At 40.6% G+C, this 19,684-nt stretch overlaps 1 protein-coding gene across 1 annotated transcript in view; it reads left to right on the plus strand.

Moving 5' to 3' along the window:
- nomo (nodal modulator) overlaps nt 1–18,043 on the plus strand; it is a 21,198-nt gene extending 3,155 nt beyond the window's left edge. The window contains 41 exon segments of the mRNA XM_067583952.1: nt 149–331; nt 688–833; nt 1,033–1,147; nt 1,236–1,333; nt 1,503–1,686; nt 1,950–2,080; nt 2,274–2,429; nt 2,556–2,634; nt 2,782–2,970; nt 3,748–3,807; nt 3,809–3,976; nt 4,590–4,679; nt 4,767–4,812; nt 4,937–5,037; nt 5,252–5,358; nt 5,471–5,543; nt 6,541–6,693; nt 6,888–7,025; nt 7,112–7,201; nt 7,336–7,441; nt 7,595–7,745; nt 7,999–8,176; nt 8,456–8,597; nt 8,805–8,936; nt 9,606–9,742; nt 9,831–9,918; nt 10,115–10,178; nt 10,425–10,520; nt 10,629–10,850; nt 11,720–11,802; nt 12,023–12,182; nt 13,824–13,950; nt 15,033–15,146; nt 15,310–15,437; nt 15,553–15,694; nt 15,839–15,922; nt 16,526–16,636; nt 16,743–16,844; nt 17,039–17,158; nt 17,355–17,447; nt 17,773–18,043. Coding sequence (XP_067440053.1) covers nt 149–331; nt 688–833; nt 1,033–1,147; nt 1,236–1,333; nt 1,503–1,686; nt 1,950–2,080; nt 2,274–2,429; nt 2,556–2,634; nt 2,782–2,970; nt 3,748–3,807; nt 3,809–3,976; nt 4,590–4,679; nt 4,767–4,812; nt 4,937–5,037; nt 5,252–5,358; nt 5,471–5,543; nt 6,541–6,693; nt 6,888–7,025; nt 7,112–7,201; nt 7,336–7,441; nt 7,595–7,745; nt 7,999–8,176; nt 8,456–8,597; nt 8,805–8,936; nt 9,606–9,742; nt 9,831–9,918; nt 10,115–10,178; nt 10,425–10,520; nt 10,629–10,850; nt 11,720–11,802; nt 12,023–12,182; nt 13,824–13,950; nt 15,033–15,146; nt 15,310–15,437; nt 15,553–15,694; nt 15,839–15,922; nt 16,526–16,636; nt 16,743–16,844; nt 17,039–17,158; nt 17,355–17,447; nt 17,773–17,904 — 5,019 coding nt within the window. The 3' untranslated portion in view covers nt 17,905–18,043.
- The last annotated feature ends 1,641 nt before the right edge of the window (nt 18,044–19,684 follow it).

A 19,684-nucleotide genomic window follows, 5' to 3' on the forward strand; every position in this document is an offset into this window, starting at 1 on the left:
TCCTCAGGATGTCCTCTCAGTCATTCAGACTGGTGTAGTATTCTTTGTCGAGAAATGAGTTACATGAGTTGTCATGAATGTATAACACTATGCTCCCGTTGAACATTTGCCTTCCTCGTTTTAAATGTGCATATTCTTATCTCCCCAGACGGATTTGGAGGAGGAGAGGATCAAGCAGAAAATTGCAGATCGCACCCGCAAAGAGAAGTGTCGGATTTATCTCATCCGCTTCATCCTCAACCTTTTTGTCATTGGTGTTCTGGCTGCTTGCTTCTACAGCATCTATGTAGCCACTATCTTCTCCCAGGAAGCACAGATGGATAAAAAAAAGGTAACAAAATGTTGCTAAATGTGCTTTCTGTTGCAAACATCTGTCTGTCTATCATTGTCTGTTGTTTATAATGCCCTTCATACACTTTGTGAATCACCTTTGAATTAAAAAAAAAAAAAAAAATTACCTCTGACCTCATCAATTAAAGCACAGACTCTAAAAACCCTACTGCTGTTTTGTTTCTGAAGTTCATAAAGTATTTGATTAAAAGTAAGTTGTGCTGATTCGTTCACATCCTGAAATCTTTATGTTTTGGGGAAAATGTGTATTTAGACAAAGCTGACATCAATAAGTGTCAAAGGAGATTTATTTATGGTGAGGTAATTGCTCTCAATATTGCTTTTGCTGGTTCGCAGGAGAATTTCATCGTGGATCTCATCCATGAGTATCTGCCCTCAATTGTTATCACCTTGGCCAACTTCATCACACCCCTCCTCTTCTCCGTTATCATCAACTTTGAGGACTACTCACCCGCCTTCGAGATCCGCTTCACCCTCATGAGGTACGCAGGATTTCCGAATAACGACTCACACACACAAGTAATTCTCATCAGGAGACAAACACTATCTGGAAAATAACATGTGTCCAAAATAACATGTGTCTTAAGCTAAAAAGCTTGAATGCCAGTGAGACTAAATGGCTGAATCACTCTCTTTAACACATTTACTCTGTTCATTTTGTTCTTTATTTCTTCCTTCCAGGTGTGTCTTCATGCGGTTGACCAGTATTGGGGTTTTGCTCTTCTCTCTCTGGTCTCAGATCACTGACTGTGAAAAGGAGTCCTGCATCTGTGGCTACAACCATGTGCTTTACTCCGTAAGTCATTCTTTTGTGTGTGTGTGTGGCCTGCTGGTTGCAGTTTGCTCTTTGTAAATGTCTCAAATCTGACGGCTGTTCTCCACAGTGTTGGGAGACCCGTGTTGGTCAGGAAATGTACAAACTCACCATCTTTGATTTCATCATCATTGTCGCAGTCACCATCTTTGTGGAGTTTCCCCGAAAGTAAGTCCTCACCTTCCCACAGTAAAAAAAAAAAAAAAAAAAAAAGTTTACATAACACATTTTACAGGGTTTTTTCAGTCTTTCTTGAGTGCAATGCTTTGATATTTTATTATATGTAATACTTTCTTTTCTATTCTCTTTTCTTGCGTTGCTCCTTTTTTCTACTCAGGCTAATAGTGAAGTACTGTGACTGCGGTCTGGCTAAGTGGTGGGGCCAGCAGGAGTTTGCTATTCCTCAGAATGTGCTTGAGATTGTCTACGGTCAGACGATATGCTGGATCGGCACCTTCTACTGCCCGATGCTGCCTGCCATCTGCACCATCAAATACTTCTTCATCTTCTACATCAAAAAGGTGATTTCGTCCTACATGCATTTTCAGAAGTGGAGTTTTCTTGTGCTTGGCTTGTAAAAAAAAAAAAAAGTCAGCATTCAAGAAAACACAAAATTGTACAGTATGTATGGGGATGTGATGCCAGTGTTTAAAATTGAGTGTTTTTATGTCTGTTTAGAAACCTAAATGACAAATTCCCTGGTATAATTCACAGTCTGGATATTTTTGGTAGCTCTTATTGCGGTGTTGATATTTTTGTTACCTTTCCTCTCCTTGTTTTCAAGGTATCATTGATGAATAACTGCCGTCCAGCCACACGTCCATTCAGAGCTTCCAGCTCCAACTTCTTCTTCCTCGGCGTGCTGCTGATAGGCCTGGCTCTGGCATGTGTGCCTGTCACAGTTAGTGTAGCACAGTGAGTAATGTGCTGCTAATGACCACATTATGTTTTAAATTGAGTCTTTCAGGTAGTATCATGCCTGCTTCTCTGCAGCTTTGTTAGCTTTACTGAACATCAGAGGTCAATATTTGTCTCATGAATTTACATGTTAGTTAAATATACATGGAGACTGAAAAAAAATCTCAGTCACTCATCTCTTTTTGTACAGAATAAACTGTTCCCAGGCATGTGGACCATTTGTTAATTACACCACCTCCTGGGAGGTGCTACCAAGGACGGTATCCCAGCTACCCCATGGAGTCCAAACGCTCCTCTTTGCTCTCGCTTCAGAGGCTTTTGCTGTTTCCTTCTTTGTCATTACATGGTACGTGTTCCAGTTAGGTATATCATTATGTCTGATCATTGCAGAACTGATGATTTAACTGTTCTGACAGCTGATGTTTTCTATCTATGGTTGTAATTTAGCATTATTTCTATTTTTCCCCTGCAGTTTGGCCATGTTTTATGTGATCGCATTGGCTGGAGCTCACAAGAGAGTTATTAACCAACTAAGGGAGCAACTTGTCATGGTGGGTCTACTCAAGAATACAACCAGACTTCAGTAAATCTTTTTCAGGGCTACCTGTTTACATTGACGATGCTTGGTCATCATTTTAATTACTACCAAAGATAGTCTGAACTATAATCTACTATCTGTGTGTCATTTTGTTGCTCAGGAGGGCCGTGACAAGCGTTTCCTGATCCAGAAGCTGTGCCAGGCACAGAGGCTCTCAGCTGTCAGATCCCCTGTGTCCAAATCTCAGCCCCGCACCAGCAGAAGCAGCCCCAGCTACCACACCAGCTTCTCCAACAATTTCGATGAAGGAGTGTTCCTGGCACACCCACCTCCAGTCTCCTCCACACATGTGTGAAGCAAGGGCTGAATATTACGGAAAAATAAACAGATGCTACACTGGACAAATTGACTGGACTTAGATGGAACTAAACTGTTTGCATTAATATCTTAAATGTTCTTTTTTTTATTGTGAAAACTCTTTGGACTCTATAGACCTGCTGACATTATTGTGTTGCCTTTTCAGTGTTCTTTTGGTGACAATCTTAATATTTTAAAACTGTTAAGAAGCCACAACGATTCAGTAATTTTAGACCAAAATAAGCCTTGCTGGTCAGATGTTTTTGTGGCGTTTTCCTCACTGTATGTGCTATCATCTTTTCCTTCTGAGAAGGACTTGCATTACTAAAACCTTTGAGTTTTAAGCACTTTAAATGTATTAACACTAGACTTTTCTTACTTTTACAATGTTCTAGTTTACAGCACTATGCATCCGTTGTGTGAATCCTAACATTTATATCATTAGGAATTGCTCTTAGGTTGCATGATTATGGAAATTACAAACTAATACACTAAACACTAAACTGAAGCCACCATTACTGTGACTCATTTGTAATTCATTCATGGTTGTTAGTACGATTAATAATGTTAGATTTTGGGAAAATGCTCTTTATTTTATTGTGGTGTTTTTATATATGACTGCGGTGACTGCCTTTATAGGGAAAATAAAATAAATATTAAAATTGGTCTCTTGTCTTTTGTTTTTTTCACGTCATGAATGTCAAGTGTTTACCACCTCCAGGCCAGCAGAGGTCGCTGCTCCTGGTTGTCTCTTCTCGGCCGGTGACAGCAGCTCAGCTGGTGCGGAACCGGAGGCAGCGTGCTGTCGCTCGGCTCAACGACAGATCAGATAGTCAGCCAAAATGTTGAGAATTACGATCCGGGCAGACATGCGAGCCCTTTGGGTTTTATTCTGTATTGTGTATTCTCAGTTCCTTACCGTATCCTCCGATGACATAGTGGTGGCATGCGGAGGATTTGTGAAATCCGACGTTGAAATCAATTACTCTCTGATCGAGGTGAGAGTGCAAACCTCCCGGCTAGCTTGCTAGCCGCTAGCTAACAGTTAGCCAGTTTATCGCAGTAAGCTAAAGCTTAAGAGGAGACTGGTGATGACAGTTTGAATGAAATGAATACAACAGCAGGTTGTTTTTAACTCAACATTGGCTCTTTGTTGCTAGAAGACATTTATTCAGTAGTAATTTAAGTAATGTAGCGTTAGTTCGATGTTGACTAAAGCTAAAGCTAGTTTGCTAATTAGGAGGATTTCTGTACGCAGTAACATTTGACTGAAAATCGTATATTTGCGGTATTACATCAATATATTTGTAATTACACTGACTGCTCATTCTGAAACCTAAAACCTGTCAGCGTTGTCTAGGAAGACGTTAGGTGCTAGCCACTAGTCCTAATCCCTGCTCATTCACAGGCTCCATGGGATTAGCCATTTGGTCAGTTAGTGAAATTAACTAAATCCCTGATAGACTGGTCTGTTTGTTGATGACAGCTGATGCATTTAACTCAGACAATTGGTCTTAGACTTAATGTTCATAACGATTGCAGCATTAACACCTCAGTGCTAGTAATTATAAATATGTCTAATAATCAGTTTGTGTCCTCTATCCTGCACAGATTAAACTATACACCAAACAAGGCTCCTTGAAATATCAAACTGATTGTGCTCCAATCAATGGCTACTTCATGATCCCTCTATATGACAAGGTATTTGAAGCAGTCATTAACTAGTACTTTTAATACTTGTATTCACTGATGATGATTTTAATCTATACATTTGTTTCTTCTACACAGGGAGACTTTGTTTTGAAGATTGAACCCCCCCTCGGGTGGAGCTTTGGTAAGAATGTCACAGCTGCATCCTCACAATTAACCAACTAAAAATTTAAATTATTAGTTGTTGTCAAGGAAGTGGAAAGAAAGTCTGCCTTATCTACATGCTTTATTCTGTGTTTCTTGGGCAGAGCCTACCAGTGTTGACCTTCATATAGATGGAGTCAGTGACATCTGCACAAAAGAGGAAGACATCAACTTTGTTTTCACTGGCTTTTCTGTTTCAGGAACGGTGAGATTTGTTCAGAATTTCCTCCCTTGTTAATCACAACATTTCTCTTGTGGACTTGAAAACCTTATCCGACCCAAAAGGAGATTAAAAATTTAAAAAGAAAAACAGATTTTTGATGGAAAAAAATGCCTGGTGGAAAAAGTGGTAAAGTGTACAACAGAGAGAGACTCTCACCCTGATGTAATGCTTTACTTTCCTGATTTTCATCGTTCAGGTTCTGAGTAAGGGCCATCTCCTGGGCCCCGCAGGAGTGGAAGTCAAACTCAGCCCAGCGGGAACAGAAGAGAAACTCCAGAGTGTCGTCACACAGCCTGGAGGAAAGTAAGTAGCTTACATGTGTCAGTTGAAAAAAAGTTTATATAGGTTTTCCCTGTAGTAAACATCTGTCTTTAATCGTTGTGTAATGTCCTTTTGTGTGGTCTTCATAACACAGGTACACCTTCTTCAAAGTGCTCCCCGGAAATTTCGACATTACAGCTTCCCATCCCTCTTGGAGTCTGGAACAGGTTGGTAACTTCAGGTTTCATTGAGACGTGGATATTTCACAGATATTCAATTTTATTGTCACATGCACAGCAACACAGCGAGGGGAAACATTGTACGCAGCAAAATTTGGCTTCTTTGAGCTCTAGTTCCAATTAATGCGAAATAGATAGTTACAACAAAAAAAGATGAGAGGAGAGAAAGATAAAGAGACAAAATATAAATACATACAAATATACATTATATTGCACATTGGGTACACGAGTGCGGTATGGCACATACTGTATATGAACATGAATGTAGCGTCTGTGACATCAACCATATATTTTTTGAGGAATTTTACTGGACTGAATTTACTAGTTAGTTAGGTAGTTAATTTTAAACTTTGGTGTCTTCTTAATGGAAAATAATCTATTTGAAAATTTCCACCCGGTAACATTTAAGGAAAATATTTACTAACTCTGTGTCTTAAGAAAAAATTAAGGTTTTTTCTCATTGACAGTATAGTCAGAGATTTTCTGAATCTGGCATCTTGTGGTAATAATAAGACACCGAAGCTTTCATCACGTTGCTGTCATGGTCGAAACCTTTCCTTATTCTCTGTGATTCCTTTAAAGCACATGCAGTAATAGATACTCATTTAGCTCAAATTATAAACAGAGAACGCTAATGTGATGAAAAAAGACTATGCCATGTTCCTCCTGAGATCAGCAGGTTTGTAACTCAGGACTTCAAGCAGCGGTCAGATTCTGTGTCTGACATAATTTTCTCACCCGTACCCAGGTATTAACACACTGCTGGGTACCAAATTATCGCAGTTTCCCATCTTAGTAGTGTCATTAAAACAGTGGAGAGTGCATGATCCCGGGGGTTGCAGGGGTCTTTTTAATTCTGTATCTCATGAGTGTAGAAAAAAACTTCATTATTCACCTAGTTGCTCAGCTGATAAGACTCCTGTCAGGTTAGCAGGTTTATAATTAATGACTCTCTTATGTGGTGACCTTTGCCGTCTTCCCACAGAGTACCACATCAGTGCACGTCTCCAATGCCAATGCCCCGGCTGCCGACCATCTGGTGGTCGGAGGCTATGACGTCTCGGGGGAAGTCCGCAGTGATGGAGAGCCCATGAAAGAGGTCACCTTCCTACTGTACTCAGCCACAGTCAAGAGAGAGGTAAACCAACATTATTGTACATTTTCATAAACAGAAAACAGAGTACTCAAACTAGATCATGATCATATATGGCTATCCTTTTTGAGAAAAGTCAGAATAAGGCTTAAGCTTTTGTTCTGGAATATTGTCATTTTGTCAGGATTTTAACCAAGTTATATCGCTCCATTTTTGTATGTGTTTGTTTTGATTTCCAGGACGTCAGCGGCTGCAACACATCCCCAGTGGAGGGAGCAGATTCTGGGGACAGCTCCCTGGTCTACCTGTGCAGTGCTCTGTCCAGGGAAGATGGCACCTTCCTCTTCCCCTCACTGGCCAGTGGAGAATACACTGTGGTAAGTTTAAAACCAAAACATTTCTCATGTATATCAGTATAATTATTTTTTGCCTCTAATTCTGCTTTTGTGAACTCTTGTATCAGGTGCCGTTCTACAGAGGAGAAAGGATCACTTTTGATGTCGCTCCCTCTAGAATGAATTTCAAGGTGGAGCACAACAGTTTGAAGCTAGAGGTAAAGATTCAAATTGCATCTGTGTTTTTCAATATTTTTTTATAACATTTGTCATTATCTTGCACATATGAAAACATTTTATGCGTAACACCACATTTTGACATGTAATGCTGTTTCTTTTGCTCCTTGTGTAGCCCATCTTTCGCGTCATGGGCTTCTCTGTGACAGGTCGAGTTCTCAACACCGTCGACGGGGAGGGTGTACCTGACGCCACGGTGTCCCTCAACAACCAGATCAAAGGTACGAGATGACTCCAAGCTCTCAGTCAAGTGTCTTCAGAAACCACATAAAAACAACCAGAACATTGTGGAAACACTCAATTTGTGCATTCAGTGGTTCTCATTATGTACACATTTTCACACTGTGTTCTGCTTTGCTGTTCTGTCTTCACAGTTGTCAGCAAGGAAGATGGTTCTTTCCGGCTGGAGAACATGACAGCTGGTACCTACACCATCCGTGTCAATAAAGAGCTCATGTTCTTTGAGCCAATCACAGTAAAGATCGCCCCCAACACACCACAACTTCCTGACATCATCACGGCAGGGTACGTCTAGCCTGCCCACTTCCTGCTTTGGCTGCATCTGTTTTGCCTTTGCTTTTTTGTTTTTTTGCTTTGTTTGTAACACACTGAGATGCATCTTTGTCTTCATGTTCTGGAGACACTTATAGAAATGTATTTCACATATATAAATTACATGTTTTGGGAGAAAAAATTAGCTTTAAATGATGTCTGTTTGGTCTTTCTACATTGATAACGGGTTTTATGAAGTTGTGATTTTTTTTTTGGTCCCACACAGGTTCAGCGTTTGTGGTCAGATCTCCATCAGCCGCCTGCCTGAAGGCATGAAGCAGCAGGGTCGCTACAAGGTCACTCTGACACACCAGGGCCAGGACAAGACCTCCGGCCGGACCGTCGACTCCGACCCCCAGGGAGCTTTCTGCTTTCAGGCCAAACCTGGAGACTACAGCGTCCAGGTACGACTGTAGCAGCATCTAGCATTTTATAATAGTGATTTTCCTGAAGTTTCTATAGTTTTGTCTCAATGGGCTCTTAATTCATTTAAATGGAAAATCCAGACTGAAATAGAAGTCACATACTGTATGTTATTCATTTTTATTGCAGAGCTATAGAAACTACAGAAACAGTCCAGAATCATTGTACCACTACAGAGTTTGTACATGAATGTAGCACAGTGAAAATGTATCTTTCCACAAGTTCTTAAGATAACTTTGGTTGTACTTCCATGTGCTCAGGTGTCTCTCCCTGAAGTGGAGGTAAAAGCAGGCTTGGCTCTGCAGCCTCAGGCCCTGGAGGTCTCCCTTGTGGACCGGCCCCTCACAGACCTACTTTTCACCCAATTCATGGCCTCTGTCTCGGGGAAGGTCTACTGTTTAGGTAGGTAAAGGCTTGATAATTTACACTCATATACAGTTCTATTATACAGACTGTATTTGACTGAAATTAGATAAACACAGAAACAAGGATTTGGGGTAAGGCAGGGGAGCTAAATCAGCTTCAGCCTATAAACATATGACACCTTTGTGTGGATTATTGTTCTTATTTTGACCTAAATTGATCTCATGGCCTCTGGTTGACTTCTAGCATCCTGTGATGACCTGTCAGTAACACTTCAACCCGTGAGTCGGCAAGGAGAGAGAAGAGCGGTGGCTCTTTCTGGCAGCAGCGACATCCTCAGCTTCTCTTTTGACAACGTTCTTCCCGGGAAATACAAAGGTCAGGAATCACTGCCCTCAACTAAAACATTCTTTATTGCACTAGTAATATTTTGGGTCGATTTTTAGAGCAATTACAAAGTGAGCATGAGTTTTTGCAAGTTGTGGAAGCGTCTCAACCTTTTCTTGGAGCCTAAAGTATGTGTGTTTCGCCTGGAAGAAGTCAAGGCAAGCACATTATATAAACTGATTCCTTCATCCTGTGTGCGTTTCTAAATCTGTTCAGAAATCAAAGTAATTATTCGCTAATGATTGTGGGGAAATCAATTAGTAATTACTGGCTGTAGGAAGCACACATCATTCAGCCGGTGTTTCTGTACCTTCTGGCGCTGCATCTATCTCACTCACTGTTGAATACACACAATCTGTTAGTGTGCCTGTGAGCTGACTGCACACACAGCATCTTTAGGGGATGTTGACACAGCTTTGAGTGTTGCCAGGCCAGAGTAGTGCAAGAAGTTTACTTTCTTTAGCATTTGTTGAAAGATCAGATTATCATAAGATCCTTTGGCGAGAAAGGCCTGATCCTAACTGATCAAAGCATCTGAGAATTTTCCTTCTAGGCTTCTGCAACGCTTGGCATCCATCTGTCACTTTTCTGTTTTTCTGTGACTTTGAGTTTAAGTCTGTTAATTATTTATGATTTCCTCCCATCTTTAACATCCATCAGTGAGCATTTCTCATGAGGAGTGGTGCTGGAAGCACAAGTCCATGGAAGTGGAGGTTCTGGACTCTGACGTCTTGGGAGTGGAGTTCAGACAGATTGGCTACATCCTGCGCTGCTCCCTCTCCCATGCCATCACTCTGGTCAGTACCAGTAACTCCCTCCAGTAGCTTTAGGTGTATGTTGTCGTAGTTAGTAGTTAAACATAACTGAATGTTTATTTCTGAGCAGGAGTTCTTCCAAGATGGCAGCAAACCTGAGAATGTCGGCGTGTACAACCTCTCTAAGGGAGTCAACCGCTTCTGCCTCTCCAAGCCTGGTGAGGTTCATTCTCCTGACCTCTCATTAGCTAAACATAGTGTGAATTAACATATGTAGAAAACAAAAAATATCAGTGTACCAGCTGCTCCCTTGTGCATAGTTAGAACAGTGTTTTGAGCAAAGAGGTCTGTGTCAAGATTACCTAAATATAAAACTAGAGCAAAGTAATTAATCATCTAATATGGCTTGTCCAGGTGTTTACAAAGTCACCCCTCGCTCCTGCCACCAGTTCGAGCAAGACTTCTACACCTATGATACGTAAGTATGATCTAATGAGATGGTGTTTCCATTTATCTCTGTCGCTGGGGTTGTATGACACTCAAATTAATTTATCCACCATTTTACAGCTGTAACAGAAGCCATGTGTCGATAGTGTTTTTGTTATTACTCTCACTGTCAGAACGGAGGAGGGGTCAAAAAGTCCCGCACTCCAGCTTTTAAACAATTCATCGGTTCCCGCTGAACAATTCAACCAAATGATGGTTGCTATTCTGTGTCCAACAGCTCGGCCCCCAGTATCCTGACTCTCACTGCAGTGCGGCATCACATGACCGGGCTCATCACCACCGACAAGATCCTAGACGTCACAGTCACCATCAAGTAAGACTCATTATGGCTGAGCTCACTTTCAGCAGCCCTCTAAGCCTGAGGTAATATAAGCTGCTGTGCATCAGTCTGTAAATGTCCCCCCACCATCCTCTCGATCAGATCATCCATCGAGAGCGAGCCGGCGCTGGTGCTGGGTCCCCTTCGGAGCCAGGAGGAGCAGAGACAGGAGCAGCAGCTGCAAGAGATTCAACTGCGCCGTCAGGAACGAGAGCGCCGTGCCGCCGAAGAGGACGGAGGCGCCAGAGACGATAGCCCTCCTATCCAAGAGAAGGCTGATGAACTGACAGGCCCCTTCCATTATGAGTTTTCCTACTGGGCCAGGTTGGTTGGCACAAAATATTCACTCAATATATTTTGCTCTTTATAACATAACAAATCAGGATCGCAATCTTCTAAAGACTTCAGTTCACTCTGTAATGTTCCTCTTGTACATAACAATGTATACCTTTTTTTTTTAATGATGTACACAATACTCTACAACACAGTCTCCCAGATGTAACAATTCTATAGTTTTCTGTTATGGCCATCAGTTGTAATCATTTAATCTTTGTGAGAAATCATGTTTTTTTCCATCTGTTTGGCATTGAGGATGGCTCTAAATACCACAATGCCCATGAGCCTCAGCAGCTGTTGCTATGGAGAAGTCAGTCGAAGGCACGAATAAGGGCTTTAGTAAAACACACCGTCATGGTTACATATTCATCTAAAATTGTCCCAGAATCTGAAAGTCGATTAATTTAAGCTGCAGTTATCCATTTTCTAAAAAGTGTAGTCTTAAGCTTCTGCACATCTTACCCACACACCTTACAGGATTTTAAGCTCAGTAATTGGATAATTTTTAACGAAATGTATCTTTGGAAGAGTAAACTTCTTTATTTGTGGTTTTATTTACAGAGGCTAATACCTTTTGAGTTTTTCTCAACAAAAAAAAAAAAAAATGGAACATCATTTTTTGTACTGATTCATCTGTGAGAGTTTAAGGCCCATCTAAACTGGAGGAGCTCCATTTGTGAGTCACGTAACATTGTCTATGGAGGAAACCTTTGATGCTTGAAACCACTCCTCCTCCTACTTCGCAGCTCTATTATTAGTGGCTGATTGACATTCACAATTATAACCACAGAGTCATCGTTGAGCCCTGACCACATGTAATAATGCAGTGAGTTAATATTTACTGTATGACTGAACAGGGCTGGAGAGAAGATCACAGTGACTCCCTCCTCCAAGGAGCTGCTGTTCTATCCCCCTGAAGTAGAGGCTACCATCACCGGAGGTACGTTCCTTCACACACACACTGTCATCTAACAAACTCACTCTGTCTAGAAGTGTTGCCAGAGTGCTATTAAAATTTGACCCCCAACTTCCAACTGACATGTTGGTTGCAAAAAAAAAGGATAAGAATTTAAATGAAATAATAAAATCACCTAAGCTTTGTAGCATGCAATATCACCAGGCTATCTGAAAGGTTGTAATTATACTCCTCCCCTCAACAGAGTCCTGTCCAGGTCGTCTGGTGGACATCTCAGGACGTGCGGGTCTCTTCCTGGAGGGCAAGGTATCACCAGAGCTACAGGGTGTGGAGATTTCCATCACTGAGAAAGGAGCTGCTGCACCACTCATCACTGTGGCCACTAATGAGATGGGGGCATACAGGTATGACAATCCAAAACATATAGTCCAGACTCAGTTTTCCTGTGTGTCCTTGTCATAGGTTTTGGTCATGCTAAAAGGTTTTGCTGGTCTTGCTATGAATGTACTGTATGTGCTTAGCAGGTCTACAATAGAATAAGGAGCTTGTCCATTAATATATTTAAAGCCCAATAGAAGTGTAGAAGCAGCAGTGATGTGTGGGTTCTAGTTAAAGCTCTGGCAGTAATATAATTTGCTCTTCAGGCACAAGTTAAAATGGGTTTAATCACAATCTGTGGCAGAGGGTGTGTATGCAGTCTGTTTAAAATGACCTCATGTAAACACATGTAAAAGCTGCACATAAGAGCACCAGGGCCGAGAGCTTACATGTAAAGCTTTATCTCTGCTCTCTGTGTCGTGAAAACCAAATTGAAGCTTGACTTGTACTGATTGTTAAATCTGCCTCAGTCACTCTGCTACAGATATGGTTTTACATGCAGATGAGCAGCTTTTCAAGAGGAGTTTTTAGCCATGCTAGCAGTGTGGTGATGCCACTTTGGTTCAAACTGAAATTTGTACCAAAAGTTGATACAGACGTTCATGGTTCCCAGAGGATGAATGCTAATGACTTCCGCCACCTCCTGACTTTTCCAAGCTCCACCAACAGGTCAAAATTTTCAGTTATAAAGAAGAATTATAAAGAAATATCTCTGCATCTAGTTGATAGATTGGCAAAAAACTCTGTACAGACATTAATGGTCCCCAAAGAATGAATCCTAATCATTTTTGTGAGGTTGACATTTCTTTTTTAAGTGAAACCTTTCAACAAAAATTGGATGGATTGTCATGAAATTTGGGACACACATTCATGTCCTTTTCAGGATGCATTGTAATGACTTTGGGGATCCTTTTAAGTTTCATCTAGCATGCTGCTAATGTGCTTAAGTAAGACGTTGAACATGGTAAACACAACTCAACATTAGCATTAAGCTCAAAGCACGGCTGTGTTGAAGTGCACCCTTATAGAGCTGCTAGTGTGGCTGCAGACTCTAAGTATTAAGCAACATTTTAAAAAGTAAGAATCCAGAGCCCAGGTTTAATGGAGCCGTGCTGATGGAGAGTCTGTTAAAATGCATTCATTCTTAGATTTTAATAATTTGTCAATCCTGATTTTTATTTTGTCTCTAAATAACATGACAAATTCTCTGTATTTAATAAATCCACGATCTTATTGCTGTGTTTGAGAATACATTTCTTTAATTGGTTGAAGTCAGTTTAGGAAACCTGACAGCTCTAACACTCAGGTGCAATTTTAGATGTCAAAATGGATCTACGGGTTAGTTTTCCTTCACTGAACTTTCTGTGGAAGATACTCTGAAGGAGCTCTCGGTTGTCAACTGTTGCCTTGAGCCCTGAACAAAAATGAGCTCATGAAAATAGTGAAAGAGTGTAGTAATGTCCTTTTTATGATGCATTTTCCTTACGTTTTCTCAGTATTGCGGGTTATATTTTTTAATATGAAAGTTATTTGTGATTGCAGTTGAATTAAATCATCCGTCATTATTATAGGTGTCTTTCTGTTTTTGTAAATGGACTTGTAATGTAATCATGCATCATGAAGACATGCAGCACTAACCACCTTTATTTCTCCTGCCTTTCATCCAGCGTTGGTCCACTCCACAGCGACCGGCAGTACGACATCAGTGCCAGTAAAGAAGGTTTTGTTCTGAGTCCTGTGGAGGGAACCCAGGGAGATTTCAAGGCGTTCGCACTGGCTGGTGTCACCTTCAAGGTACATGTGACCATCCTCACTGGCATACATATCACATCCCAGTGATCACCAGCCACTTTCACATCTGTATTTGCACCATTTTAGCTGATGCTTTCATCCAGTACACCTTACAATACTAGTTCTTTGTTCACATTTACTCCTCTCACTGATTATGTGGTTTAATATGAATATGAAATGACATGATGAAAAGCCCTTGTTAGTTCCTACTGCATGTTTTCACAAAATATAATTAAAAGAAAAGATAACTGATGATAGTTGAATCAGTTTTCTGCTTTGCTGTGCTGTCAGTGAGTCGCCTTTGTACTGCCTTTGTTAAAAGGGTCTGCAATTATCTGCAGCTTCCATGAGATCCTGGCACAAATGATCAGTGTTCGTTTTCCCTTTCAGACTGTGTGATAAATTGCTTTGAAATCTCCTGTACAGCGTTTACCCAAATTACGGTGTGCTTGTTTTATCCTTCTGTTGTAAATCCTCTTTGAAACAGACCATTGCAGACATACAACTCACCTGTCAGCCCGATTAAACTCGCAATTTTACAATTTGGCATTTGCAAGTTAAACCGTGCCTTAGCAATTTTATGTTTTTCAAGAGTTCTCGTTTGCACTCGTTTGGTTGCATTACAATGGACATTTAGTCCACATGACCTTTCATTGAGAAAGTATTGAAAGAGTTAAATCATTTACCTCCCAGTCCAGCCACAGTTATTTCAAATATGTTCAATTTTAATCATTAACATTTGTACTCTTGTAGGCAAGACAAGGAAGCTTTTTTGTATTTCACATTTCATACACTGGATTGATTCAAAGTGCTTTACAGAGTAATAAAAATACAGTAAAGGTAAAAGATTACAATTAAAAAGTGCAAAACTATAGAGATACAAAAGATAAAATACTTAAAAAGATAAACTAGTGCAGTTCAAATCAAGTGAAATAGAAAGATAAAAGAACGCAACAAATACTCCCACTCTTAGATGCTTATTGTGAATGACCCCATATGTGTAGCAATATTCATCAATTTTGTTAGTTTATAAGATCATGAGATCTATAACCTGTGCTCTTTCTCCCTTTCCATTTCTACTGTAGATAAAATCAGAGGATGGTCACCCCCTGTCAGGAGTTCTTCTGTCTCTGAGTGGAGGACAGTTTCGCTCCAACCTGTTGACTCAGGAAACTGGCCTCCTCACCTTCAATAACCTGGTAGGAATCCTTGTAAAATCAGTTTTCTATGCTGTAAAGTGTCAGTCCTCCAAATATCCAAACATGTAGTTGAAAAAAGTTAATTATAGGAATACCTTGACCTTGATTATGCTCCTTTTTTAATGTATATATTTTCCTGTTTTTGCTGTTCTTCTCTTCACAGAGTCCTGGTCAGTACTACTTCAAGCCCATGATGAAGGAGTTCCGTTTTGAGCCGGCATCTCAGATGATCACAGTGGAAGAGGGTCAAAACCTCAGTATTGATATAACTGGCATTAAGACTGCATACAGGTACCTCTACACTTTAATATGTATTTACCTTCTGAATGATCCTGTTCGTTGGATTCAGAAATGTCCATTGCACACATGTCTAATCAGTTTCACGGTTTCGTGCTTTTGCCCTTAGCTGCTACGGAGCGGTGCAGTCTCTGAGCGGGGACGCGGAGAGGGACGTGGCGGTGGAGGCGGTGGGCCAAGGAGAGTGTAGCCTCTACAGCGAGGACACCATTACCGATGAGGAGGGCCGCTTCAGACTCAGGGGTCTGCTGGTGAGGACGGAATGACCTGTTTAAATAAAACTGGAGGGTTTCAAACTAAAATCAATTAACTGGCAGCATTAGAGCTCTGTGTCTAATTAGAGCTATACTTGTATCTTCAAAGCCTTTTAACTGTAGTATAATGTTTCCTTACAGCCTGGTTGCAAGTACCTGATTCAGCTGCGAGCTGAAGGCAACGACCACATAGAGAGAGCACTACCACAACACAGAGCTATAGAGGTAAGCAAGCAAATTTATTACACGCTTCTTCTCATGGTCTACACGACTTTCCAGATGTGCAACAGCTACTAAATGGATCTTGTTGTTGAGATTGTTTTCTCAACTGCTGCTGGCAAGATCAAGAACGAACTTTAAACACATAAATAAAATGTCGTTCCAGTTCAACATTTAACAAACTTTCAATGTCACAGTATCTATAAAGTTCCCCTTTATGCTTTGCGTTGCAGCGGCATCGTCATGAAAACTAGATAGCAGGGTATGGAAAAGTTTTGTAATTGAATTGTTCAAATGACTGTGGGAACCCTGTGATTATGACTTATCTGCAGCCTTATCAAATGCGGCCTCTCTATACGCAGAACAAAAGCACTGATAATCCCATTGCGGGTTTAAAACCTCTTGGTTCATAATTTTGCCTCGTCTGAAAAGTGCAGGCCCCCTAATCTCTTTTGCGAGGCTGGAAATGCCTTAATTCCACTTAATTCTCTGTTATTATCACACCGTGTGACTTGTACAAAGCTTTATCCACATTTCACATTTGGTATTTTCTTTAGGAGTCCAAGAAGGCATCTGTACATTAAGCTCTGTGTTTGCTCTCTTATTCAGGTCGGCAGTAATGACATTGGAGGGGTCAACATCATTGCCTTCAGGCAAATTAATCAGTTTGACCTTAGTGGAAATGTCATCACGTCCCCTGAGCATCTCGCAACACTATCGGTAGGACTGCTCGGCTTATGTATCCCTGCATTTTGATCCTTTTTATTGAACTTATATGAAAGTCGTATAAACTTTGAACTACTTTTTCTTCCTTTTCTCTGTCTAGGTGAAGCTGTATAAGAGTGACAATCTGGACAACCCAATCAACAGTGTTTCTCTGGGACAGTCCCTCTTCTTCCACTTCCCTCCTCTGGACAGAGATGGAGAGGTATCAGCTTGTAATTCTGTCTTTTAGGTCACAATGGATGTGAGGAAGCCTAAACTACCTCAAAAACCTTTGTCATAATCTCTTTCCAGTCAGCCTGTGGTCTAAATTTATAGAACACTTTAGACGTAACCATGTTCCAGGATGTCCTGTTGTTGGATCTGCAGTCATCTCTGTCTTCTTTCTTTCTTTTCCAGAGCTACGTGCTGATGCTTTACTCCACGCTGTCCCGTTCGCAGTATGATTTCACTCTGCCCCAGGTCTCCTTCACCTCCACCGGCTACCACAAGCACATCACGCTTACCTTCAACCCCACCGTAAGATACATATACTGTTTTTTAAAACCAAGGTTTAACCTGTATCCGCTGTTTGATAGCGTTGTCTGTTGTTTTCACTGCAAAGAATGATAGGAAATGTGACTCTTTTTTTAATCAAAATAGGATTGAATAAGCTGTTTCTCTTGAAATTGTCTAAACTCAGTGTTTGAATGTATGTGTGTGTGCTTCCCCACAGCGTAAAGTGCCTGACCAGGATGTTGCCCAGGGCTCATACATAGCTCTGCCCCTCACTCTGCTGCTCCTGTTAGCAGCGTACAACCATGAAAAGGTACATTAGCAGCTCCACCTGCCCCAGACAATATGTTCAAAGAGCTTTCCTTGCTCAGCCGCTGAATTTCTAAATCTTTTAGGATTTTGCCTTTTCGTGGCAAAGCCTAAAATTTGAAAAAAAACATAAATGAAAAGTTGTTTCTGAAGAATGTCCCACTTGTAGTTTTCCTTTTTGTATAATCAGTGCTTATTCATTCCATTCATTCCTATTGACCACAGTATTTTCTGCGTGGATGGTTTCAATATCTCAAGTAAGAAACTGTCAATCCAACAAGCATTTGTTTAATACCTTTTTTTTTTTTTTTTGCTGACTTGTTTTCTAGGTCATCCCCCTGCTGTTACAGGTGGTGAATCGTATCCAGGGTGTGAGGAGCATGGCCCAAGCCAGCGGTGACAGCGCTGCTCTGGATGAAGCCAAACGCCAGGCCAAGAGACAGAAGGCCAGGCGTACATGAGGACACAACCATGACTCACCCAGTGCACCTCAGACCACGTCTTTGTACACTAAGTATTACACTAGCACCCGTGATCACAGCCTCACTGTGTGTTAGCTCATAGTACATGTTGGTTAACTAGATTAAATTCTAAACTTTGTGTCAGTGTCTTCAGTTAACAATGGGTGCTAGTGAAATATTTAGCTTGCTAAGGTGTGATTTGAAAACGCACCCAAGTGAAGCTCAACTTACGCCACTCGATACGCATTACCACCACCTCATCATCCGTTTAGATTCACTGGACTGATAGCTGACATTTTACAGGTTTTTCTTCTGTTAATCTTCTTTTTTTTTTTAGAACTTTCCAGAACAACTCATTGTCTGAAGAAAAATTGTCAATATTTGTGATAGAATGAGCCATTTTTATACCTTTGTAATTTATCTAGGTCAACTAAAATCATTTGCTTGAGTTGTGAAAGCACTTGAATACTTTCGATATCTGTCCGAATATTAAGGACTGTGGATAACCGTGTGTCTTGCCTACCAGCATCGGGGTCAGCTCAGTCAGTTCAAACAATATGCAAAGGGAAGTTTCTTCAGAATATGGCTGGAATTTGATCTAATTGGATCTTTTGGTATTTTAAATTTGTAGGTTAAAGTGATTTGATATTAAATTAACTCCAAACTGAATTGACCCCTATAATTCCATCACAAACAGGAGATAATGTAACTGCTAACTGTGACTGAAAGACAGCCAAAGAAGTTGACAAACTAATAACTGCATTATACCATTGTCAGTCATTTCATATCACTTCAATGTAAAACACCCACATATTACTGTAATGCACTCCACTTCTGATGGTATTTTATAAGCTGTTCAGCGAGACGCAAGCTTGACTTTACGTCAGTTTCTCCATTAGCTCAGGAAAGTGATGACAGATAGGGTGCTGGAAATTTTGGTTTGAATAATATGTGTGTGAGGACTTTTTTTTTTTTTTTTTGAGGGGGGTGGACTGTGGTAGGGGGTAGGGTGCTAAAATGATAGTTGATTAATTTATTAATATATGTATAATCAGATGTGAATGATAACCCAGTTTGTATGCTGGGAAATGTCTTTCAGAAGTGTGGTTGTTTTTCTGAATGATATTCTGTCAGTATAGGTGTGTGACAAGCTATTTTAATGAGCAACATTAATGTTAAGAAGAAAATGAATGAAAATATCTACAGAGGATCTGTCATGACCTTGAGTTAAACTTGGAAAGATAAGGCAGAATTGTAATTTCATGAGCTCAATGTCTTAACGTCGAGCTGCGTAATGCACTGTGAAAACTATGGACCCCAATTATTTTTTCTGTATTTAATTCATCTGTTCGCAGTTGTGGCTGACTTTCACTGAAAGATGAAAAGGCCACAGACTATTTACTGAGTTGAAAGATATTCCAATTAGTCCACATTTAGGGGGGAGTTGATTAGTTTGGTTGGGGTGGGAGAGGGAGGGTGAGGGAGGTGGGGTGTATTTGTCATTTGGTCAGAATCTGTTAATTTTTGAGATAATGAATAAAGTTTAACTGGAAGGAATTTAACTTGACTGTGTAATGGTTTTGCCTCTAGGGGGCAATGCAACGTTAGACTTGAATGTCTTCATAAAGCTGACAAGAATTGTAGATATCCTCCTTTTAGGTGTTAAAGTATAAAATTATATACTGTGCCATATTAGGTCCATATAAAAAATGTTGACTACTCCCAGAAAATCTATAAGTATCCAACTTACTCATCTCATTATTCCTTGTCTTCTCCCAAG

This window comes from Thunnus thynnus, chromosome 3, assembly GCF_963924715.1.
Source record: "Thunnus thynnus chromosome 3, fThuThy2.1, whole genome shotgun sequence".
Classification (NCBI taxonomy): Eukaryota; Metazoa; Chordata; class Actinopteri; order Scombriformes; family Scombridae; genus Thunnus; species Thunnus thynnus.